At 46.9% G+C, this 26,415-nt stretch overlaps 1 protein-coding gene across 4 annotated transcripts in view; it reads right to left on the reverse strand.

Moving 5' to 3' along the window:
• Positions 1 to 212: 212 nt before the first annotated feature.
• The window catches only part of LOC147100423 (uncharacterized), a 78,628-nt gene continuing 52,425 nt past the window's right edge, over positions 213 to 26,415 (reverse strand). For 2 of the 4 annotated variants that reach the window (XM_085968114.1, XM_085968111.1), the window contains 7 exons: positions 26,112 to 26,149; positions 25,529 to 25,573; positions 14,492 to 14,536; positions 12,205 to 12,276; positions 7,722 to 7,784; positions 5,967 to 5,996; positions 213 to 5,860 (listed from right to left, as the gene is read on the reverse strand). In XM_085968114.1, the coding sequence (XP_085824240.1) occupies positions 5,746 to 5,860; positions 5,967 to 5,996; positions 7,722 to 7,784; positions 12,205 to 12,276; positions 14,492 to 14,536; positions 25,529 to 25,573; positions 26,112 to 26,149 (408 nt within the window). In that variant the 3' untranslated portion in view covers positions 213 to 5,745. Of the gene's footprint in view, positions 5,861 to 5,966; positions 5,997 to 7,721; positions 7,785 to 10,636; positions 11,495 to 12,204; positions 12,277 to 14,491; positions 14,537 to 25,528; positions 25,574 to 26,111; positions 26,150 to 26,415 lie in introns of those variants that run through there. The other 2 variants (XM_085968115.1, XM_085968112.1) reach the window with 2 other exon arrangements.

The raw sequence follows: 26,415 nt of genomic DNA on the forward strand, positions 1-26,415 counted from the left end.
ACGTAAACTTGGTGATCCAAAACTCGGCTGCCCGTGTCCTCACTCGCACCAAGTCCCGTTCGCCCATCACCCCTGTGCTCGCTGATCTACAGTGGCTCCCAGGTAAGCAACACCTCGATTTTAAAATTCTCATCCTTGTTTTCAAATCCCTCCATGGCCTCGCCCCTCCCTATCTCTGTAATCTCCTCCAGCCCCACAACCCCCCCCCCCCCCGAGATATCTGCACTCCTCTAATTCTGCCCTCTTGAGCATCGCTGATTATAAAATCGCTCAACCATTGGTGGCCGTGCCTTCTGTTGCCTAGGCCCAAAGCTCTGGAATTCCCTCCCAAAGCCTCTCCACCTCTCTTTCCTCCTTTAAGACGCTCCTTAAAACCTACCCTTTTGACCAAGCTTTTGGTCACCTGCCCTAATTTCTCCTTATGTGGCTCGGTGTCAATTTTTTTTCTTTTAATACTCCTGTGAAGCGCCTTGGGACATTTTACTGCATTAAAGGTGCTATATAAATACAAGTTGTTGTTGTATTTTGAAAAATATTTAAAGTTGGAATTTGGGTAATTTATAACTTTCAAACTGCATATATAACTCAAAAATGTTGCCCAAGCTCAATTTACGCTTCTGCTTTTTTTATGGCTTTAGCTTACACTAGGTAGCCGCTTTGAGTTTTGAGCTTCGGATCAGATTGTTGACCGGCTCCAAGAAGGTGCTTCTCCATCAGGCTACCAGGGATTGAATGCATGTCGGGCCCATGGGGGTTGGGGGTAATATATTAGCATGGATCGAGCATTGGTTAATGGACAGAAACCAGAGAGTAGGAATAAACAGGTCATTTTCAGGATGGCAGAGTGTAACTCGTGGAGTGTCGCAAGGATCAGTGCTTGGGCCTCAGCTATTCACAATCTACATCAATGACTTAGATGAAGGGAACGAGTGTAATGTATCCACGTTTGCTGACGATACAAAGCTAGGTAGGAAAGTAAGCTGTGAGGAGGACACAAAAAGTCTGCAAAGGGATATAGACCAGATTGGGCAAGAAGGTGGCAGATGTATAGTGGGGAAATGTGAAATTATCCACTTTGGTCGGTAGAATGGAAAAGTTGAATTTTTTTTTTTTTTTTTTTAAAAAGGCGAGAGACTAGGAAATGTTGGGATTCAGAGGGATTTGGGTGTCCTTGTACATGAATTGCAGAACGCTAACATGCAGGTACAACAAGCAATTAGGAAGGCAAATGGTAGGTTAGCCTTTATTGCAAGGGGGTGGCAGTATCAGAGTAAGGAAGTCTTGCTGCAATAAAAAGGACTTCGAGACCACACCCGGAGCAGTGTACAGTTTGGTCTCCTTACCTAAGGATGGATATACTTGCATTAGAGGGGGTGCAACAAAGTTTTAACAGATTGATTTCTGGGATGAGGGGGTTGTCCGATGAGGAGAGATCGAGTAGATTGGGCCTATATTTTCTGGAATTTAGAAGAATGAGGTGTTGTCTCATTGAAATGTATAAAATTCTTAGAGAGCTTGACAGGGTAGATGCAGAGAGGCTGCTTCCCCTGGTTGGAGAGTCTAGAACCAGGGGTCATAATCTCAGAATAAGGGGTCGGCCATTTAGGACTGAGATGAGGAGAAATCTCTTCACTGTGAATCTGTGGAATTCTCTACCCCAGAGGGCTGTGGAGGCCCAGTCGTTGAGTATATTTAAGACAGAGATCGAGAGATTTTTGAGCACTAAGGGAATCGAGGGATGTGAGGAGAGAGCGGGAAAATGGAGTTGAAGTTTAGCCATGATTTTATTGAATGGAGCAGGCTCGAGGGGCTGTATGGCCTACTCCTACTCCTATTTCTTGCATTCTTATGTATGGACAACTACCATGCAGCCACTTCACCCTCACTGGACCACCACATCGCAGGGGAATATTCCACACGAGGCTGGACTGCTCACCAAGCCACTGGTCTTCTTGAATTTCTGCTGATGTTACAGCGGAGCTATACAAGAATATAGAATATCTAATGTCGAATACAAAAATGTTGGGGTGCCAATCAAGGCATTGCAATTCTGTGGGACAGGCTGGATGGCCCACTGGGTCTTTTCCTATCTGTCATGTTCATATGTAATAGAGGAAAGGGCATTCAGCCCATGTCCCGCTGCTCTTTACTGAATCACGATTCAATTTGCATTCCCGTTTGAATGCTTCAACTGAGCCCGAGCTCACTGCACCGGATGTCAGCCTGTCTCACGCACCAATTAACTTACATATGAAGAGGATAACCTGAAGCCATTTTATTTATCTTCATGCCCCCTGGTCTTTATTTGGTTCTGCCTCTCCATGTTAATCTGATAAATTATTACTTTAAAGCTTAAGGCCAGATCATGTGTTGATTCTTCCATAATGCAGAATCACAGTATCTCGGGCACCACCTCGCACTACGTGTAGAAATTCATCTCGCTCACTGTGAGATGGCGAGCCATGTCCAGTCACTTGCTTTACTCATACTTTCCCTTAAATCACTTTTCCCCATAGGGAATTAATTTTGCTTCCTCAGCCTATATATCACAGTTCTAATCATTCTGCAATCATATTTGTTATTTTTTACGTTGCCGACACACACTACTGTACATTTTTCATTATTAAATGCATCTGCCCAAGTGTCAGTCTTGGCTCAGTAGTCAAATGTTTTCCCGAGTCAGAAGGTTGTGGGTTCGAAGTCCCACTCCAGAAACTTGAGCACATAATCTAGACCGACAGTCCAGTGCAGTGCTGAGGGAGTGCTGCACTGTCGGAGGTTCCGTCTTTCGGATGAGACGTTAAACCGAGGCTCCGTCTGCCCCCCTTGGGTGGATGCAAAAAGATCCCACATTACTATTTGGAGACGAGAAGTTCTCCCGGTGTCCTGGCCAATATTTATCTCGTTATCCCAAGAAACCGGAGGCAAGATCTAATGTTGCCATTTCAGCTGTGATACTTGGGGGGGGGGGGGGGGGGGGGTTGGAGCCGGAAAATGAGGCGGGAGCCTGTTCCGCCAGGCCCCGTCCACTTTTGTCAAATGTTACGTTGGGCACCAGGAGCACGCGCGCACTTCCCAGCACATGTAAAATAATGAAGCGGTAACAATACTGTGATGTCTTGTCACATTTTGTCTTTGTTTGCACTGGTTGTAATTGAAGCCTGTATAAATCAGGCGTCCCCTATTGTTATAATACAATGGTACAGGAGGAAGTGAATTCAGAGGAGCAGAGCGGCAAAAACGGAGTTTCCTGGCTAATCTTTACATTGCAACGGTTGGGATTCTAGATGTGTAATACACAACGTTACTCATCAGAATTAGAATAGATATATGAGTGAGAGAAGTGGAAACCAGCCAGTCTGAATCTCGTCTCACTTGTGTGGGTCAAAAGATTACAGTGTAATACTGGCCATGGTTTGAGGGCACGAGGCTGCTTGGCTATAACATGAGGTGCTGCTCGTTTTCCTTTGAAAGATAATAGCTTGAATATTCTGTGAGAACCCCGAGTCAACCAGCTGTAAATGTGAAAACACCGACTCTCTCCAACCCTTGAATGTCTGGCCTTGGTTAACAAAGGGGTCGATTTTCCTGAAGCTGTCGGGAAGAAGGCAGGTCCACAACTTTCAGGTTTTAGACCCGCCTACTTCGACGTCTGGCCAATCCGCGCGATTTCCCCTTGATTGACCTTGTTGAGCCCGCTCAGCAGGCCAGTTAAGGGCCACCCGGCAACAGGTGACGTCACAGACTGAAATTTCATCTGTCAAGAGTTCTTGACAGATGAAATATCAGTGTTTCACAGCTGTTTGAAGCTGTGAAACACTGACATCTGAGTTCTAACCCGAGTCCTTCTGCACAGACTCAGTTAGAACTCTCAGCAGCACTCAAAGCTGAAGGCTGTCACTTTTCACAGATCGCAGCCGTTCAGCTTTAAGTGCCGGCTGAGTGATGGGCTCCAGACGGCTACAGGAAGAAAGGCTAAGGTAAGTACAGGTAAGTAAAAGTTCTTTACACACATTAGACACACCAAACACACTTACCTTTGCACTCATGCACCCATCACTCACCTGAGCACCGGCATCACGACCCCTCCAACTCCTTCAACCCGATGGCCTGCCTGCTCTAACCTGGCGTCGTTTGGAGCCGTCGGGAATCCCACACAAAACCCCTCAAAATAGGGATTAGGCTAAAAACTGCCTGTTAACTACCTGTTAACAGGCAGTTAATTGGCACTAATCCCTTCCCGCCTGGTTTCGGCAGGTCTCAGTGTGGGGCAGGTACCCACCGCCCCTGAAACTTGCGTGGGGCGGGGTTTTGGGCGGGATGGTGTCGGGACCCCCAAATTCAGGATTTTCCCCCTCCCATATGCCTGAAACCCCGCCTAACTGCTCCAAGAAAATCAACCCCGAAGTGTCAAAACAGATAGGAGAGAGAGAGACAGACACACACACACACACACATTAATCTCAGTTTGGGACTCGAGTGCTGTGGGCGAGTTGTGATATTGTAGACTGGCATTCGGGGCTGTTGTCGAGGGTGACCGGGTCAGTTGCCAGTTAAAGTCATACGTCTAGTCATCATTGACCTCTCACCTGGTGTTGCTTAAAATCACCTGAGCTTAAAGTAAATGATTTTAGATGCTTGCTTGGAATAAGTACATGAATTGAGTACAGTTTGTATGCTGATAAAAATCAACAAGAGGTTACAAGTAATTAAGTAAAAGAAGTTTCACAGATTCATTGGGTTTTGTGTTGTCTGTTCCACAGGTCTGAACTCTATAAACTGTCAGATAACCGGAACATCTTACAACAGTCCCTAAGCAGCGTCTGATGATCAGCTTTTTAAAATGCCTCAATCGAAGATTTTAACAACTTACATTTATATAGCGCCTTTAACATAGTAAAATAACCCAAGCCGCTTCACAGGAGGGTAATCAGACAAAAACGGACACCGACCCACAGAGAGAGAAATAAGGACAAGTGCCCAAACACTTGGTCAAAGAGATCGATTTTAAGCAGCGTCTTAAAGGAAGCGAGAGCGAGATGGAGAGGCAGAGCGGTTTGGGGGGAGGGAATTCCAGAGCCTTCGGCCTAGGCAGCCGCAGGCAGTCTCCAATGGTTCGGTGAAGGAAGTGGATGATGCACAAGAGGCCAGACTGGAAGGAACACAGTTCAGGGATGGTTGCAGGGCTGGAGGAGATTACAGAGATCGGGAGGGGCGAGGCCATTGATGGATTTGAACATGAGGATAAGAATTTTGAAATCGAGGCCTGGGAGCCAATGTAGACCAGCGAGCACCGGGGCAAGGACGAACGGGACTTAGTGCGAGTGAGGACACGGACAGCAGAGTTTTGGATGAACTCAAGTTTACAGAAGGTGGAAGATCGAAGCCGGCCAGGAGAGCGTTGGAATAGTCGAGTCTGGAGGTAACAGCAGCACGGCTGAGGCGGGCGATATTACGGAGATGGAAGTAGACACTCTTTGTGATGGAGCGGATATGGGTCTGTAGCTCAGCTGTGGGTCAAATAGGAGGCTGAGGTTGCGAACAGGCTGGTTTTGCTCGAGACAGTGGCAGTGGGGAGGCGTTTGGAATCGCTGGTGAGGAGCCAGAGTTTGTGGCGAGGGCCAAAGACAACGGCTTATAAAAAATGGTTTTAAAAATTACAAATTAGAAAGAAATGAATAATAATAAACAATGCAACAATGGCTGGTACATTGTGCTGAATACGGCATCACGTCAAAAAATGACTTAACTGTTGGGCTTCAGCGCCAGAGCTGCTGCTGCTGTTGGTTCTATTGTACGTCCTGTATAATCTCCCATATTCTGCGGCGTTTCTCTCTCTGTCCTATACTGTGGCTCACACCTAGGAATACAGAATACAGAAAGTGTTCACCGTCGAGAACGGTACTTTTACTCTGCATTTGTACTTTAAAAAAAAAATGTACAGTATAATATTTTTATCAACGTACCAAACTCTTCGACTACGCTCTTCTGAAATTCTAAGAAATAAAAAAAATTAGTTTCAGACAAGTTGAATTTATCAAATCTAAGAACAGAATTTGCTGGAAGCACAGCAGGTTGGTTAGTATCTGTAAAGACAAGTTAACTTATCTGGTGTATACACATCAGAGTCATTTTTAAAACCCCGAAACGTGTAAGAGGTAGAGTGAGGGAGTGGCAGTATTGAGATCTTGGGATAGACGGAGTTAGAGTAGGAGACAGTGCGACGAGGTTGGATTTCAGCACAGGGAGGGGGAAAGCCGTGTGGAATACTGTACACAGCAGAAGGGGCACAAACCGCCCCTCCCCCTCTCCGTGATACATGTAGGAAAGCTCATTTGCTCCCCGGTGATTTAGATACACACACACGATTTGTTCAAACCCCTGACTGAATAACTCCCCTAAAGTAAGTGCGATTCCTTGTCCCAAATAGTTCAAAATATAAAATGGTGGCCTTTGCTAATGAGCTCTCTACATTAAACACTGAGTTTAAGGTCTGAAAATCAACCCAAATGGAATGAAGAAAACATTAAATAAGGAAGAAACAGGGGCACAACGGTCCGTTGTGTTGAGGAAGGGGAGTTTCACGCTCCGCCACTTTTCTCCTGCAAGATTGGCAGCCTACCTGCAGGCCTCTGGGGCAGGTGCACTCAGAACATGCGTTGCAAGATGTTCCTGCTCTGCATATTTACCAATGTGCGTCTCAAAATCAACTGGGGGCATCGAGAGATTTTTTTTTAAATACCCGTTGTTGTCCTGGCAAGGCTATAGTGAGCTGCTGCCTCGACAATTGTTTTCTAAACGAGTGGCTTGCTTGGCCACGGCAGAGGGCAGTAAGAGTCAATCGTAGTGTGGGCTGAAGTCACACGTAGGCCAAACCAGGTAGAGGGGGCAGCTTCCCTTCCGTGAATGCCATTAGTGAAGCAATCTGGTTTCTATGGCGTCTTTAAATCACTGGAGTTTTAAAATAAAATCTTAGTAACTTGTCAAGTGGAATTTGAATGTATAACCTCTGGTTCACTAATCCAGTAAATGATCATATCTGCCCACTACAGTAAAGGCATATGGGATACTTACATTCTATGTCTCAGCTAATGAAGGCAAGAGCAGGGAGGTTATGGTGGAACTGTACAAAACGCTAGTTAGGCTACAGCTGGAATATTGTGTGCAGTTCTGGTCGCCACACTATAGGAGGGATGTGATTGCATTGGAGAGGGTGCAGAGGAGATTCACCAGGATGTTACCTGGGCTGGAGCGTTTCAGCTATGAAGAGAGACTGGACAGGCTGGGGTTGTTTTCCTTAGAGCAGAGAAGGCTGGCGGTGGACCTGATTGAGGTGCACAAAATTATGAGGGGCATAGATAGGGTAGATAGAAAGAAACTTTTCCCCTTAGTAGAGGGGTCAATAACCAGGAGGCATAGTTTCAGGGTAAGGGGCAGGAGGTTTAGGGGGGATTTGAGGAAAACTTTTTCACCCAGAGGGTGGTTGGAATCTGGAACTCACTGCCTGAAAGGGTGGTAGAGGCAGGAACCCTCAACATTCAAGAAGCATTTAGATGAGCACTTGAAACGCCATAGCATACAAGGCTATGGACCAAGTGCTGGAAAATGGGATTAGAATAGACAGGACTTGATGGCCGGCGCGGACACGATGGGCCGAAGGGCCTCTTTCTGTGCTGTATAACTCTATCACTCTATCTATGACTCCATGACTGTTTTTGTACCTTAACTGCTGCTGCTGGTTGATCTGCTCAACTTCCCCTCCAGGAAGGACAGTCTCAGGTGGGCTGCAAAGGATAAAAGGCACAACCTTGTCACCATGGTCAGAAGCTGCATTTTAACAACACAAGAACGGAATAGGGAAAGACCAGTCGGACCCATCAGGCCCGTTCCCAAACCCAGCCCCGGGTACAATCCACCTCGTCGGGGATCGCACACAGTCTCCCGAGGGAGACACCGACCAGCTCAGGTAACGAGGTTCAATGTAATTTCTCCAAACCACCCCCCCGACCCAATAAGATAATTGAGCAGAACTCCAGGTTATTAATCAGGTCTTGCAGCTCTGACCAATTCAATACTGTCACAGTGTTAACAGCACAAAGATTGACATGTTTCACAGACCACGTGATCATCTGGTCTTTGCTTTCAGCTGCCGAACCCTCCGTTTTCCCGACCGATTGTTGTCCACTGTTGGGCTTACCTCCTTAAATGAGACATCCTCCTGTATGCATGGGGGAGATGATAGAAATGCAGGTCGTTGCCTATATTTAGAACCTCCTATTAGAACCTGGTATTTATTCAGGAGGTGCTTAACCCAGTATAGGCTCCTCGTACTGACAGTCTGTTCCACATACCCACCATTTGTCTGTAGAAAAAGAAATTTCTCCAATCTCTTGTCTCACTTGGGTCCAGTCAGTGTGCGTGTGTATGTGCTCACTAACACCTTGCTTATTCTGCAGTGCTGTTGCTGCAGAGCAGACGAGGTGCCATTAGTGCCAGAGATGGTGCACATCGCCAGAAGAGCTGGTTTTAGCCCAAGTGCCCCCGACCACAATATAAATCCAAAGCAGCTTATTGCTGGTCATTTGAAATTTTCAAGGCTGGGATCAATAGATTTTTGTTGGGTAAGGGTATCAAAGGGATACTGAAAGTTAACATGCAGGTACAGCAAGCAATTGGTATGTTGGCCTTTATTACAAGAGGATTTGAGTAAAAGAGTAAAGACATCTTACTGCAATTATATAGGGCCCTGGTGAGGCCACACCTGGAGTATTGTGTACAGTTTTGGTCTCCTTAACCAAGGAAGGATATACTTGCCATGGAGGGAATGCAACGAAGGTTCACCAGACTGGTTCCTGGGATGGGGGGATTGTCCTATGAGGAGACAGTGAGTAGACTAGGCCTATATGCTCTAGAGTTTAGAAGAATGACAGGTGATCTCATTGAAACATACAAAATTCTTACAGGGCTTGACAGGGTAGATGCAAGGAGAATGTTTCCCCTGGCTGGGGAGTCTAGAACCAGGGGTCACAGTCTCAGAATAAGGGGTCGGCCATTTAGGACTGAGATGAGGAGAAATTTCTTCACAGAGGGTGGTGAATCTTTGGAATTCTCTACCCCAGAGGGCTGTGGAGGCTCAGTCATTGAGTATATTCAAGACAGAGAGCGATAGATTTTTGAATGGTAAAGGGAATCAAGGGATATGGGGATAGTGCAGGAAAGTGGAGATGAGGTAGAAGATCAGCCAGGATCTTATTGAATGGCGGAGCAGGCTCGAAAGGACAAATGGCCGACTCCTGCTCCTATTTCTTATGTTCTTATATGGAGCAAAGGCAGGTAAATGGAGTTGGGGTACAGATCAGCCATGTTCTGACTGAATGGTGGGAAGAGGCTCAAGGGGCTCAATGGCCTCCTCCTGTTCATATGCTCCTGAAGTACTTGCACCCACTTCTAGAGGCCAGCAAAGTGGTTTTGTTGTCACTGTATGGAACTTTCCCAGCCACGTGGAAAGGTAAACTGGACCATGAATACCGCGACAAGGCGCTGGTGAAATTCCTCCCCCCGCCCCTCCAAAATCAGGTGGGTGCCCCACTTGCACCAGAAATGGTGCAGATGCTTGCCCTCGATATTTAAATTACCCCATCCTAGGATTTCTGATGGGGGTGGGTGTGGTTTAAGTTCTGGGTGGGTGGATGTTGTAGCTCCGCCTCAGATCTGCCTTCCAATGGCCACGAGTGGCTTTAAAACACCCAAGCATGTATAGTTTATACTTGTGTCAAAGGGAACTTAGAATCTTAGGCCTAGAAATTCATTAAGGCGCTGCCAGCTTTGCGGCCAGTTACCGCCTAAAGAGGGCTTCTGCGCCAAAAATGAGTTTGCGCTGATATTCAGCGCAGCGGTATTGGCGGCGGTAGCCGTTAGCGCTGCGCCGGCACCGATGACGTCATCGGTGTGCGCAGTGCCCCGGTTCCGCCCCGAAACCGGCCCGATCCCCATATTTAGTAGCGGCCGCCTCCTCCGAAGCGGCCGCAAACAGCGACCAGAAAACGGGGCCGTGCTGTAGCCTTAGTGGGGCGCTTTAAAGGGGAAGGTGCGGCCGGCCGCTTTTTCGGCGGCCGCCTGCCCGCACCTCCTTCCCCGGCCTCCTCCACCACCACCCCCCCCGCGGCATTGCCGGCTGCTTTCCGCGAACCCGGCACTTCTCCGTGGTGCCGGGCTCATTTGCCGGCACTCTCCAGCAGCGATCTCCCCGTTGCAGGCAGCTCCCCCTTAAGAGAAGGAGGAGGCCTGCAGTACCGCAGCCTGCCGCTCCGCAGCGGCGCCAAGAGCGCTGAAATTCAGTGTCAGTGCCCCAAGCGGAGGCGGGCACACCCTGGTATAGCGCCCGGTTCCGAATTGGGGCGCAAACACTGAATATCTGACGATCACTAATGGCTCCCCGCCCAGTGCTAACTTTTGGGCGCGAGCGAGCTGGCCGCCCCAAAGTGAATTTCTAGGCCTTACAGTACAGAAGGAGGCCATTCGGCCCATCGTGCCTGTGAAAGAAGCAATGAGATCACCTCTCATCCTCCTAAACTCCAGAAAGTATAGGCCCATCCTACTCGATCTCTCCTCCTAGGACAAACCTCTCATCCCAGGAATCAATCTGGTGAACCTTCGTCGCACCCCCTCCCAGGCAAGTACAGGAAACTTTCGATTAACCGGCCCCTAAATAACCGGAAATGTCGGTTAACCGGCAAAATTCAGGAGTCGGTTCAGGTAAACTTTTATTACTTGCACAGCAACAAATGGAGGAAGGCAAGGGTTTGGCTGCAGCTGTTGCTAAGCTACAGAGATGCTTGCAACTTGTGGACGTTGTTCTGAAGCTGTTGCTAAGCAACAGGGTTTGTTGCTGTATACGGAGCTCTAAAGGTCCGTATCTTTCACTATAGCGTTCGGTTATCCGGAATTGTTGATGAACGGGCACCACGTCGGTCCCGTCCATGCCGGATACCAGAAAGTTTCCTGTATGTCCTTCCTTAGGTACGGAGACCAGAACTGCACACAGTACCCCAGGTGTGGTCTCACCAAAGCCCTGTACAATTTTAGCAAGACTTCCTTGCTCGTCTACTCCAACCCTCTTTGAAAGAGCTCTCCAATTAGTCCCATAGCCTTGTAATTATTTTTTCCCTTTTTCCAGTATTTATCCAATTCACCGTTGAAAGTTATTATTGAATCTGCTTCCACCGCCCTTTCAGATAGCACATTCTAGATCACAACAGCTCGCTGTGTGTGTAAAAAAAATTCTCCTCTTCACCCCTCTGCTTCTTGTGTTTCAGAAACTGGCCAACACTAGAACCAGAAGCAGAAACACTTCAGGAAACTCATACAATTCAGAAAAATTACTTTATGTTTCTTGCAGCAGAGCGGTATCAGATTCAGCCTGTGCAGTTGTTTAAGGCCACTCCTGCTCAAATCAGTGGCACAACAATTCATTGTAGAAAGAAAGCAGACTCTTCTAGAAACACAAACACACAGACAAGCACAGTTAGAGCACAGACACAGGAACATGAACGCATACAGACAGCGAGACAGGTGAGCAGAGTCATGCCATGAGAGGGTGCAGAGGAGATTTACTAGGATGGGGTCAGGGATGAGGGACTTCAGTTCTGTGGGGAGTCCAGAGAAACTGGGATTGTTCTTCTTAGAGCAGAGAAGGTTAAGGGAAGATTTAATTGAGGTGTTCAAAATTAAATGGGGTTTTTAATACAGTAAAGAAGGAGAAACTATTTCCACTGACTGGAAGGTCAGTAACCAGAGGACACGGAGTTAAGATAACTGGCAAAAGAGTCAAGGGGGAAATGAGATTTTTTTTTTAAACACAGCAAGTTGTTATGATGGGGAACGCACTGCCTGAAAGAGTGGTGGAAGCGATTGAGTAGTAACTTTCAAAAGGGAATTGGATAAATACTTGAAAAAGGAAAAAAAATGGCAATGGGGAAAGAACAGAAGAGTGGCACTGATTGGATAGCTGTTTCAGAGAGCCAGCACAGGCATGATGGGCCGAATGGCCTCCTTCTGTGCTGTATTATTCTGTGATTCTACAAACAGATTGACATGTACACACAGACAAGCACAGTTAGACACACACACACAGAAATGGAGAAACAGTAAGACAGCCGGAGAAAAGCAGGTCCATCTTAGGCAGCAACAGGAAAAGTCACCTACCGCCGGGATTGGTTGGAGTTTCGGCCGCTATCTTGGTCAGGTTCCACCTCGGAGTCAGTTCCATAGCAAAGACTGCCAAAAGATCCAACCAACGCTCATTATTACCCTCAACATTGCTTAAAAACAAAGGGATTCTTGAAAATAATTACCAAGGAAAATATAATAGCCACTATTTGCATAGTTTGGATTACAAGCATAAACCCAGGAGCAGACTGCCTGAATTTATGTTCTGTTTTTTTTCCCCCCCCACTGAATGGTCCTTCACAGTGGCCAATGAGGGAATGGTGCTAGAGAGGAACAACTGCCCACAGCATCAAGTGGAAGGCAAGTGACTATTTTCAACCACTTTTAAACCAGAAAGAAAGAACTTGCATTTATATAGCACCTTTCACAATCTCAGGACATCCCAAAGCGCTCCACAGCCAAAGAAGTGTAATGCAGGAAACGCGGCAGCCAATTTGTGCACAGCAAGGTTCCACAACCAGCAATGAGACAATGGTCAGATAGTCGGTTTTAGTGATGTTGGTTAATATTGGCCAGGAAACTGGTAGAATACCCGACTGTTCTTTGAATAGCGCCAAGGGACCTTTTACATCCATCCGAGAGGGCAGATGGACCTCAGTTTAATGTCTCATCCGAAAGACCTGCAACAGTGGAACACTCCCTCAGTACTGCACTGAGGTGCCAGCTTGGATTGTGTACGCAAATCAAAAAAGGAGCGGGACTTGAACCCATGACCGAGTGACTCGAGGGGAGTGCTACCACACTACCACTGGTCTCGGAGTGAGACTGCTAAGTTAAGCAGGGGTGGTTTTGTGCTGTGGGCTGGAATGGGGACTGCCCAAGTCAAATTCCCCCGATAGCCAGCAGACAGAGGAGACTCTCAACCCATCAGACTGGGTTGGATTTGAACTTTAGCCCCAAAGGTCTCTAACCCACTACCCCACGCGTCCCTTTGTGCAGACCGGTCTCAGCTCGTACTTTACCAGGTCGATCAGTATGTGTTCCTACACTCCAGGATTATTCATCAGTTCTGTCAGTATGGTGATATTGTTACAGAATTTTATACCATAACTGTCTGCAGGTAATTGCCCAGGTTCTGACCATATTGCATAGCCGTCACTACCTTGGCCCAACGGGGTTGGATATTTCCCAGTGTGTGTATTGCACGTGTCTCACTATGTGTGTAGTGTATGGGGGGAATTTTGCCAGCCCTGGGGCAGCAGGTCTGCCAGGAAAATGGCAGAAACTGGGGCGGGTACCCATCCTGCCCCCAACCCACCTCTGTGCCACCTTCCCAGGAGGAGGGTAGCCGACCCGCGCTGGGAGCCGCCTCCCCGAGGCGGGAAGGGGATTAGTGCCAATTAACTGCCTGTTAACAGGTAGTTAACTGACAGTTTTTTGGCTCATCCCTATTTTCAGCCCTGAAGTGTGGGCTTCCCGACGGCTCCGAACCTCGCCAGGATCAGCGAGGCGAGCTGTAGATCTGCGGGGGTCGGAGGGACCAAGATGCCCGGTGAGTGATGGGTGCATGTGTACAGAAGGAAGTGTGTGAGGTGTGTTTAAAATGTTTTAATAAGTTTTACTTACCTTTACTTCTTCCTGCAGGCTCCCTCCCTTCAGGTCTCCGAGTCCCTGAGCTCACCGGCACAGAAAGCAGAATGGCCGCTGAACTGTCAAACGCTGCAGCCTTCTGCTTTCTGCTCAGGAGAGCTCTCTGACTCAGCCTGAATGACAGGACTGAACTTTGAGGACAGATTGTCTGTTTGACAGCTTCACAGAGCTCTCAAACGCTGACATTTCAGGTCAAAAGCACGGGTTGGCCACAAGTCGATGGAGGCGGGACTAAAACCCGACAAGTGGGTCTCCCGCCCCCAAAAGCTCCCCATTGAGTGATATACCTATCAATTCATTCCATGAAAAGCGACGAGTTAAGAATGTAACTATAGGTTTTTATTGGCTAAATAACAGAGCCCACCCTCGTGGGTGATCGGTTCCAACAAGGAGGAATACCAGCCAGTCGATCACCTTTATACCTGGGCAAGCAGGCGGAGCCATGGGCGGAGTCAGCGGAGGTCAGCCCAGGTATAACAGCGTGGCAAGAGGTAACCTTGTGTAGTGATACAACAGTGTAAACAGTGATAACCATAGTGTAACGATATAAACCGTGATAACCATAGTGTAACGATAGTGAACGATAACAGTGGTTTACCACATTGAGAAAATCTAGCCTAGTGTGTCCATACACTCTCCCTTATACAGACAGACACGCAGTTTCTGTACTCACCGGAGGGTGAACTTCAGCGCCGTAATGAACATTTGCAGCTTGTTCCTGTAATTATTAAAAAAAGATGGCACGACATCAAGAGCCTGAACAGTGCATGAAAACCATTTCCCTTAAATTACTTTGGTTTGTTAATATTAACGTGCGAGTACGAAACACACAGCAAACTGATCCGGATTCTTTATTATCAGGAATTCCGATCCCGCAACAGCCACGAGGCTGATCCCTAGTGCCGGAGTTACCAGCAAAGGCTGGAGAAACATGGGCTTTTTCAGCTTTGAAAGGAGCCGACTTGAGAGGAAATCTCATACAGGTACATAACAGAATTTACAAAACGAATCTTCAAAGCTGCTTTGTAAACAGTCGCTGCGTTTCACCGAGCCACTCTGCATGAAGCACATGGCGATATTGCGGAGGCACTGGATGAGGTTCGAGATAAATGTAAAACACAATAGCAGGAAAAGGGGGTACAAGTTCAGACTGCAGAAGGTGAATTTAGGAAGCTTCTCTTCACATGAAGGGATCTTTATGTGGAATGGACTGAATAGGGTAGTGGAGGCAAAATGCCTGACATTTTTGAAGCAACAGTTAGATGCTATGGTGGCAGTGATGGGGGAAACTGTGGTTATGGGCTTTAGACCGAAGATAGATCAGAGTATTTTCTAAATGGCGAGAAGCTAGGAGCTGTGGAGAGATTGAGGCGTCGAACAAGTTCAGAAATCACTAAAAGCTAGTGGGCAGGTACAAAAAAATAATTTAAAATGCTAATGGAATGTTGGCTTTAATCTCAAGAGGGCTGGAATACAAAGGGGAGGAAGTTATGCAACAGTTGTACAGAGCTCTGGTCAGGCCCCATCTGGACACTGCATTCAGTTCTGGGCCCCGCACCTCGGAGGATATATTGGCCTTGGTGGGGGAGCAGCACAGATTCACCAGAATGATACCGGCGCTAAAAAGGTTAAATTATGAAGACAGGTTTCAGAGACTAGGCTTGTATTCCCGTCAGTATAGAAGGTTAAGGGGTGATCTAACTGAGGTGTTTAAGACGAGTAAAGGAGTTGATTGGGTCGATAGAGAGAAACTATTTCCTCTGGTGGGGGGGGGGGTGGGGGGGGGGGGTGGGGGGTGGGGGGGGGGGGGTGGGTGGGGGGGGGAGGTGGGGGGAGTCCAGAACAAGGGGGCAGAACCTTTAAATTAGACCCAGGCTGTCCTAGGAAGCACTTCTTTACACAAAGGGTGGTGGAAATCTGGAAACACCCCCCTCGCCCCTCAAAAAAAAGCCATTGTGGCTGGGGGGTCAATTAATAATTTTGGCCATGATCTAATTGAATGGTGGAGCAGGCTCGAGGGGCTGGATGGCCCACTCCTGTTCCTATATTCTAGAACACAAAAACATAAGAAATAGGAGGAGTCGGCCATACGGTCCTTTGAACCTGCTCCACCATTCAACAAGATCTTCGACCTCAACTCCATTTCCTGCTCTATCCCCAGATCCCATTAGTGCCTATAAATCTATCGATCTCAGTCTTCAACATCCTCAACGATTCAGCGTCCACAGCCCGCTGGGGGAGAGAATTCCAAAGATTCCCAACCCTTGACATAGAGGGAGTACAACAAAGGTTCACCAGACTGGTTCCTGGGATGGGGGGGATTGTCCTATGAGGAGAGATCGAGTAGACTAGGCCTATATTCTCCGGAGTTTAGAAGAATGAGAGGTGATCTCATTGAAACATACAGAATTCTTACAGGGCTTGACAGGGTAGATGCAGGGAGGATGTTTCCCCTGGCTGGGGAGTCTAGAACCAGGGGTCACAGTCTCAGAATAAGGGGTCGGCCATTTAGGACTGAGATAAGAAGAAATGTCTTCACTCAGAGGGCGGTGAATCTTTGGAATTCTCTACCCGAGGGCTGTGGAGGCTCAGTCGTTGAGTATATTCAAGACAGAGATCGATAGATTTTTGAATATTAACGGAATCAAGGGATATGGGGATAGTGCAGGAAAGTGGAGTGGAGGTAGAAGGTCAGCCATGATCTTATTGAATGGCGGAGCAGGCTCGAGGAACCGAATGACCTGCTCCTGCTCCTATTTCTTATGTTCTTTGAGAGACAAAATTTCTCCTCATCTCAATTCTAAATGGCCGACCCCTTATTCTGAAACTATGCCCCCTAGTTCTAGGCTCTCTAGCCATGGGAAACAACCTCTCAGCATCTACCCTGTCATATGTTTCAATGAGATCACCTCTCATTCTCCTAAACGCCAGAGAAATTAGGCCCATCCTACTCGATCGCTCCTCCTAGGACAAACCTCTCATCCCGGGAATCAATCTAGTGAACCTTCGTTGCACCCCCTCCAAGGCAAGTACGTCCTTCCTCAGGTACGGAGACCAAAACTGCACACAGTACTCCAGGTGTGGTCTCACCAAAGCCCTGTACAATTTTAACAAGACTTCCTTGCTCGTCTACTCCAACCCTCTTGTAATAAAGGCCAACATGCCATTTGCCTTTTGCTGAACCTGCATGTTAACTTTCTGTGTTTCATGTACAAGGACACCCAAATCCCTCTGAACAACATTTAGAAACACAGAAGATTGGAGCAGGAGTCGGCCATTCGGCCCCTCGAGCCTGCTCTGCCATTCAATGAGATCGTGGCTGATCATCCAAATTCAGCACCCTGTCCCTGCTTTCTCCCCATATCCCTTGATCCCCTTAGAATTAAGAAATATATCTAACTCCTTCTTGAATGTATTTAATGAATCGGCCTTAACTGTCTTCTGTGGTAGAGAATTCCACAGGTTCACCACTCTCTGGGTGAAGAAATTCCTCCTCATCTCAGTCCTAAATGGCTTACCCCTTATCCTTAGGCTGTGACCCCTGGTTCTGGACACCCCCGCCATCAGGAACAGCCTTCCTGCATCTAGTCTGTCTAGTGCTGTTAGAATTTTATAAGTTTCAAAGAGATCCCCTCTCATTCTTCTAAACTCTAGTGAATATAAGCCTAATCGTCCCAATCTCTCTTCATACGTCATTCCTGCCATCCCAGGTATCAGCCTGGTGAATCTTCACTGCACTCCCTCCATGGCAAGAACATTCTTCCTCAGACAAAGCGACCAAAAAAACTGCACACAATACTCAAGGTGTGGTCTCACCAAGGCCCTGTACAACTGCAGCAAGACATCCTTGCTCCTGTACTCGAATCCTCTCGCTATGAAGGCAGCATACCATTTGCCTTCTTAACCGCCTGCTGCACCTGCATGCTTACCTTCAGCGACTGGTGCACAAGGACACCCAAGTCTCACTGCACTTCCCCTTTTCCCAATCTATTGCCGTTCAGATAATAATCTGCCTTCCTGTTTTTGCCACCAAAGTGGATAACCTCGCATTTATCCACATTATACTGCATCTGCCATGCATCTGCCCAATCACCCAACCTGTCTAAATCGTACTGGAGTTTCTGCATCCTCCTCACAGCACACACACCCAGCCAGCTTTGTGTCGTCTGCAAACCTGGAGATATTACATCTAGTTCCCTCGTCTAGATCATTAATATATATTATGAATAACTGGGGTCCTAGCACCGATCCCTGCAGTACCCCACCAGTCACTGCCTTCCACTCGGAAAAAGACCCATTTATTCCAACTCTTTGCTTCCTGTCCACCAACCAGTTTTCTAACCAAGACAGTACCTTACCCCGCAATCCCACATGCTTGAACTTTGCACGCTAGTCACTTATGTGGGACCTTATCGAAAGCCTTCTGAAAGTCCAAATACACCACATCCACTGGTTCTCCCTTATCTATTCTACCAGTTACATCCTCAAAAAATTCCAGTAGATTAGTCAAGCATGATTTACCTTTTGTAAATCCATGTTGACTTTGTCCGATCCGGTCACTGTTTTCCAAGTGCTCTGCTATTACATCTTTTATAATGGACTCTAGCATTTTCCCCACTACCGATGTCAGGCTTACTGGTCTATAATTCCCCGTTTTTTCTCTACCACCTTTTTTAAATAGTGGGGTTACATTAGCTACCCTCCAATCCATGGGAACTGTTTCAGAGTCTATAGAATTTTGGAAGATGACCAGCAATGCATCTACTATTTCTAGGGCCACTTCCTTAAGTACCCTAGGATGTAGATTATCAGGCCCTGGGGATTTATTGGCCTTCAATCCCATCAATTTCCCCAACACCATTTCCCTACAAATACTGATTTCAAAACCTTAAGTACATTAATTGGGACGTTATTGGTGCTTTAGTCATAAATCTATAGACTTTTGTATCAGTAACTGGTACAAATAGAAGGTGTGTGTGTATAGGCAATATATAAAATTAAGCAGATTTTAAATGCAATTGTAAAGGGGTGGATTTACAATCTTATGCAAGTTCAGCGGAAGAGATGCGGAATCCCTGACAGACAGTGTAAGTGGTGCTTACAATGTGTTTCTGGGATTTCTGCAGCTCTTCCGTTGAAGTTAACAATGGACAAGTGAGAGAACCTCTGCAGAAATTCACCCTAAAGTCTCAGACTGAAAAATTTAATTAGTCATATTCAGGGACTGAAAGCAAATTGAACCAGTGGAATGAGTGATGAGAATGAAATTGTTACGGTTGATGACTTGATTTAATGTGTAACTGGACAATCTCAGTTTCCTGTGCGAAAAACCCGAACAGAAGCAACTCAAAAATGTATTTAAATGGTGTGTCATTTTTTTTATAGCGCAGATCAATTCACTGTAATTACTGTTGAGTTGGAAGGAAACAGCCGAGAATGGCCGGTGAAAAATGTATTTCCCTCACCATCCAGGGTAGGAGGGGAGCCGTCGGCACTCGCATCCCTTCAGGAATTTCTGAATTAACATTTACCAGTAGCTTTTCAAGTAGAACGGAATCTCCATCAATCTGTTAGCTGATGTAATCAAGGTGTTTTTATTTTGGTTTATTTTTCATGCGGTCAGCTGGAGCAATGGCCACGGAATTCCCGCCTCAGGTATAAAGATGTGGTTCCCGAGCTGCGTGGATCCCGAAGCAAAACCCATTTCTCCCACACCAGTCTTTGAGCCACGCATTTAACTCTCTAATTTTATTTGTCCTAGCCAAATTCGCTCGTGGCTCAGGTAATAATCCAGAGATTATTACCCTTGAGGTTCTGTTTTTTAATTTAACCCCTAGCTGCTCATACTCCTTTAACAGAACCGGCTTCCTAGTCCTATCTACGTCATTTGTACCAACATGGACCACGACAACTGGATCCACCCCCTCCCACTGCAAGTTTCTTTCCAGCCCAGAGGAGATGTCCTTAACCCTGGCACCGGGTAGGCAACACAGCCTTCGGGACTCTCGCTCTCGGCTGCAGAGAACTCTATCTATCCCCCTAATAATACTATCCCCTACCACTACAACATTTCTATTTACTCCCCCCTTTTGAATGGCCCCCCCATTCCACGGTGCTGTGGCCAGGTTGCTCATCCTCCCTGCAGTCCCTGCTCCTGTCCCCACAGGGAGTATGAACCTCAAACCTGTTGGTCAAGAGCAAGGGCTGCGGCTCCTCCAGCTCTACCTCCTGGATCCCTGTACCTGCCTCACTCGTAGTCACACCGTCCTGTCCCTGACCATGGGCTACATCTGAATTACTTAACTTCATAGGTGTGACCACCTCCTGATACACAGAGTCCAGGTACTTCTCCCCCTCCCTGATGTGTCGCAGTGTCTGAAGCTCAGACTCCAGCTCATCAACACGGAGCTGGAGATCCTGTAGCAGCAGACACTTGTCACAGACGTAATCACCGTGAGCCTCAATGGGGTTCACCGGCTCCCACATCTCGCAACAGTAACACATCACCTGCTCCATTCTATGTAATTAATTAAATTTTTTATTGTTAGTTATGGACACCCTCTGCCCGATTTTAGATGCTAGTATCCCTTATAATTAATTGGATTTAAATTAAATCAATCCCTCTAGTTACACCAGTTAAATGGTTTACCAACAGTCACTCTGCAGTATCCTTGTTGTCCCTTGCATCCTGAAACAACTTCATTCCTCCCTTCACTTGACATCTTTACCAAAATTAATGAAATCAGCACGAGCCTGCGACCTCCCACTCAGTTATAGTTCTGGATATAGTGTGTGTATAGGCAATAGATAAAATTAAGCAGATTTTAAATGCAATTGTAAAGGGGTGGATTTGCAATCTTATGCAAGTTCAGCGGAAGAGCTGCGGAATCCCTGACAGACAGTGTAAGTGGTGCTTACAATGTGTTTCTGGGATTTCTGCAGCTCTTCCGTTGAAGTTAACAATGGACAAGTGAGAGAACCTCTGCAGAAATTCACCCTAGTGTCTCAGGCTGATAAATTAAATTGGTCATATTCAGGGACTGAAAGCAAATTGAACCAGTGGAATGAGTGATGAGAATGAAATTGTTACGGTTGATGACTTGATTTAATGTGTAACTGGACAATCTCAGTTTCCTGTGCGAAAAACCCGAACAGAAGCAACTCAAAAATGTATTTAAATGGTGTGTCATTTTTTTATAGCGCAGATCAATTCACTGTAATAACTGTTGAGTTGGAAGGAAACAGCCGAGAATGGCCGGTGAAAAATGTATTTCCCTCACCATCCAGGGTAGGAGGGGAGCCGTCGGCACTCACATCCCTTCAGGAATTTCTGAATTAACATTTACCAGTAGCTTTTCAAGTAGAACGGAATCTCCATCAATCTGTTAGCTGATGTAATCAAGGTGTTTTTATTTTGGTTTATTTTTCATGCGGTCAGCTGGAGCAATGGCCACGGAATTCCCGCCTCAGGTATAAAGATGTGGTTCCCGAGCTGCGTGGATCCCATGGCCATGCTGGAAAATTTTAAAAAGTCAGTGAAAAAAGGCTCAACTACCTGATAATCATCTCAACTGGGTCCCCTGCCGCTGCAGGTCGGGTCGGCTCCACGATGACAGACGCGCTCCCACGCGCCTTTCCACGAGAAAGGCATGTGGGAGTGAGATGACAGCGGGCCGGGAACCCGCTGTGAAAAATAACAACGTTCCCACCCGGCCTGCCACCGATCGCGCCCGCTACCACCCTGGAAAATTCACCCCTTTATGTCCTCCTCACAACTTACTTTCCCACCTAGCTTTGTATCATCAGGAACCTCGGATACATTACACTTAGTCCCTTTGTCCAAGTCATTAATATAGATTGTGAATAGCGGAGGCCCAAGCACTGATCCTTGTGGCACCCCACTAGAAACAGCCTGCAAATCGGAAAATGATCCATTTATTCCTACTCTGTTTTCTGCACTTTAACCAATCCTCAATCCATGCGAGTATATTACCCCCAACCCCATGAGCCCTTCTGATATTTAAATATAGCTTTTTATGGATGGATTAGCTCGGATGTCTGGAATGACCTGAACAGGGGTCCGACTGATTGCTCAGTAGTAAAGGCACCACACGGTGTTGTATGGAGTCACAAAGACCAGGAAGCTCCACAGAGTGTGTTGTTAGCTGGGGTGGTAGTAGAAACACTACAGTTAATTTCAAACCCTGGGCCAGGGAGAGAAATGGAACATTTTCCCATGTTTTTGCATCTAGGATTGGTGTTGAGAATTCACAGGCCTGGTATAGAACCACCAGCTGGAGAGAAAAGCTCCCTCTACAGTGTTCCAGAAATCTTTCAACTTCACCATTGAAGATTTAGCAGTTTCCACACCAGCTAGCCTCGCACCAGCTAGCCTCGCACCAGCTATCCTCGCACCAGCTAGCCTCGCACCAGCTAGCCTCGCACCAGCTAGCCTCGCACCAGCTAGCCTCGAGGTCTCGAATGAGATTCCAATTTAAAGCTAATGGGGGTAATTTTGACTTTGTAAAACAGGCGATAGCAAATCAGTAGCCCGTCTTAATTCTCTCCTGATTTTTAAGATGTAAAACCGAGTGCTGATTCGTGATCGCCTGTTTCAGCTTATCGTAAAATGTCAAAACTAGCCCCAGTCCCTGCAACTGTGGCCAGTATTGCGCTGTAGATTCAAGCCCACTAGTAACTGGGTTGACACTGCCCCAGACATATTTCATGTTGGGCTTCTATCATCCAGAGAGCAGACTTTCATCAACAGTGTGGGTGCGATTCAAGAGCAGGAACAAAAGAATGCGAACGTACTGAATCAGCCAAGTGCAACTTTATAAACCCTCATCAGCTTTATCCAAGTTACATTTGTTAATGACTCAGCTCACACACATTGTTTAATGGTAGTTATACTATGAAGGTCAGCGAGACATGATTTTTTTATCCCACTCATACTATAACACATTCACAGCATCACCATTGGCAAGGCCCTTCCACTCGTGGGTTGGGTCAGAACTAAAGCGATATCACTTTGAATATTTGGCCCTGCAACCCCTTAAAAGGGCAAAATATTGGAATAGGTTGGCTTTTGTGCAGGAAGAAACGGCATTCACCTTGGCCAATGCTGGCAGTCGGAATATTGAAGGCCACCGCACCCCAAAGAGGGACGGAATTTGGCAGCCGGCTCCCAAACATGTGTTGATGGGCATTTCCCACCAGTGGAATTACCCTGGATTGTAAGGGGATAAAGAGGCAAGTGGCACGAGTTCAATAATGACTCAGTAGCCACTGACGGGTCGTAACGGGCAGTTTCTTGTTCAATACAACTCCTGTAAAATAATGAAAATGCTTTTGTTGAGGGACGAACGTCGTAATATATAGACCGAAGAATTGTGCGTCAGTCGTAGATTTGACGCAAGAGATAACTTAGATGTGCCTGGGATCTGCCGACATCAGTGTTAAGCTACGCCACAGAATCATCAGTTGACTTGCCTTCCAATTATCCTTGTTGTCCCTTGCACCCTGAAACCACTTCATTCCTCCCTTCACTTGACATCTTTACCAAAATTAGTGCAATCAGCACGAGCCTGCGACCTCCCACTCAGTTATAGTTCTCCAGGGTTGTGCTGTTCCCATTAGCATTTCCTTCAACCAGGCCCGTGTCGTACACAAGAGTGGTAAAGGAGTTCAGTGGCTGCTGTCCTCACGTTAGCACTCAGCAAGTGAAAAGCCAGAGCTGCTTTTCGCAAGCTGTCACAACTGTCTTGCACAGCGTAACCCGGGAGATCATATAAGATTTAGATGCAATCAGTCAGTCATCGAAACCAGGCTGGCCAGACACAATTAGACTTTGCCATTGCACTCTCTCCTCTGCTAGCACTTGCAGCCATCTGTCCAATGTCACTCCTCCATTCCGTCTTGTATAAATACCATCCGTCTCACTATCTCCTCTGATCTCAAATGGAACTTGTACATCTCCATTGCTTGATTGTTCTCCTTCACGCCACAATTTTTCTCAACAGCTGTGAGCTCTTTATAACTTGTCCATCCAAGATTTGAATACTGCTCCCATATTGTGAGAGGCCCTTCTACCATCTCGGTCCTGGGCAGGATACAAGAACAAGCTGTTTGACTTCTCTTCAGCCTCCATTATCTATCCAATATCTCTCTCTCCCCCCATGGTGGATGCAAATGTAACACTTATTTTTCAAAACAAAAGTGCATTAAGGAAATTCCAGGCCTTTTTCTTTAGCATTATTACACAGACGGGCATCACGGTGGCAGGACATGCTGGTGCTCCAACACTCTTATGCACGCAGTGGGGAGCATGTGAAATCAAACATCGAAGTTTCCTGCAGGAGTTTTCAAAGGTAACCTTGCCAAACCAGTTTGCCTATCGTGCAAACAGATCAACAGAGGATGCAATCACAACTGCTCTACACTCGGCACTGAATCACTTAGATGGTAAAGAGACCTACATCAGAATGCTGTTCATAGACTACAGCTCAGCATTCAACACTATCGTCCCCAACAAGCTGGCCACCAAACTCCAAACTCTTGGCCTGAACACTTCCCTCTGCAACTGGACCCTGGACTTCCTAACAAACAGACCCCAGTCTGTCAAATTAGGTAACCACACCTCCCACCACCCTGACCCTGAACACGGGGGCCCCACAAGGATGTGTGCTGAGCCCCCTCCTCTACTCCCTCTTCACCCACGACTGTGTGGCTGTTCATGGTTCCAACACCATCATCAAGTTTGCGGATGATACCACGGTAGTAGGCCAGATCACCAACAACGATGAGTCAGCCTACAGGGAGGAGGTCCAGCATCTCGTGAAGTGGTGCGCCGATAACAACCTGGCCCTGAACATCAAGAAAACCAAAGAAATCATTGTGGACTTCAGGAAGTCTAAAGGCGGAAGTCACATCCCCATTCACATCAATGGGGCTGTGGTGGAAAGGGTGGACAGCTTTAAGTTCCTCGGAGTCCACATCACGGAAGACCTCTCCTGGTCCCTCAATACCTCCTCTCTGGTGAAGGCGGCCCAGCAGCGCCTATATTTCCTAAGGAGGCTGAAGGGATGTAACCTGTCACCCCTGATCCTCTCTAACTTTTACCGCTGCACAATAGAGCATCCTGACAAACTGTATCACAGTATGGTATGGCAGCTGTAGCTACTATGACCGGAAAGCCCTGCAGCGGGTAGTCAAAACTGCCCAACGCATTACTGGCACCCGGCTACCGACCATAGAGCACATATACCAGAAACGCTGTTTATGGAGGTCACGGTCCATCATCAAAGACCCTACCCACCCCAGCCACAGTCTGTTCGCCCTCCTACAGATGCATTCGCACCCGTACGACCAGATTTAGGAACAGCTTCTTTCCCAGGGCTGTCATCCTACTGAACTCCACAAATAAACTCTAAAGCCTGCACATCTGCCAATGCACTTTATTATGGTTATGTTTATGTTAATGTATTACAAGCCAAATGTATGTTGAATGTTTAAATGTCTTAATCCAAATGTACACTCTCGGGAGCTGTAAGCCTACATTTCGTTGTACTGCACTTGTGCACTAACAATGACAATAAAAGTTGATTTGATTTGATTTGAAGTAAGCACCAAATGGAGGCAAGCCACTTATGGATCCAGAGAAAGGGGAAAAATAGAGAAAATAGTCCAAATTGCTTCTGCTTTCTCTTACCCATTCTGCTGGTGGCCCAATCCAGTGGGATATTGCATTGGCATCCTAGAGATCAAACGAAGGAGAGAAATTAATTTGCAAATAAGATATTGCCATAAATATACTGTCAATATATTGCCGCTATTATGCTGCCGACACGGTCACAGATTTGGGGCACATCTCAGGAATGGATGGAGCTGCTCCCCCATTATAAAGACAGGCTCCTGATCTTCTGGCTTCCAAGACACTAACGTGTGTTTGATGGGCTTCCCTGGCCTCCACCGGGAGTCTGGCTGAGTAGAGGGGCAGAATTCAGCAATGGCCAGGTGTTGTCTGTGGCATCCAGCTGAGCCAAGACGCAAATGAAGGGAAATACATTGGAGGATGTAGTTTGCTCACAATACACCCGTCCATACATGGGTGGGCAGAGGATATTCAGCCTGGCACTGCCCGCGGTAAATGGGGGAACATAAATATGGGACATGGCAGAGCACGTTCCCAATTTCCACCCGGCCAAACGCAGTTGTACTGGGAAAGAAATATAAAATCAGCAGAGAGAGGGTTGGAAATCCTGTTAACTGTATTCAATATCCAATTGTTATACCTTGACTGAGCCTCTTCTTCATCATCAGAGGAACTTTCCTGTGGAGTAAAATAAAAATATGACTTTGCAAGCCAGAAATTCCCAATGCAATTGACATAACAGCCTTGAGCCTCCTGCGATCTGCTCAATATATTTAACCATCCATGCTAGGGGAAGGTTAAAAGCAATCCTGTATTGAAAGCGTATCGCCACACACACCACCACCCCCCCACCCCCCCGCACCCACTGAGAAACCCAGGAAAAGGCCCATTGTGCTGGGCACCATCAAGGTTGAAAAGATTAGGAGAGAAGACACAATGGAGTA

The sequence above is a fragment of the Somniosus microcephalus genome, chromosome 26 (assembly GCF_052327205.1).
Source record: "Somniosus microcephalus isolate GS21.2 chromosome 26, FLI_Smic_1.0, whole genome shotgun sequence".
NCBI classification, from domain to species: Eukaryota; Metazoa; Chordata; class Chondrichthyes; order Squaliformes; family Somniosidae; genus Somniosus; species Somniosus microcephalus.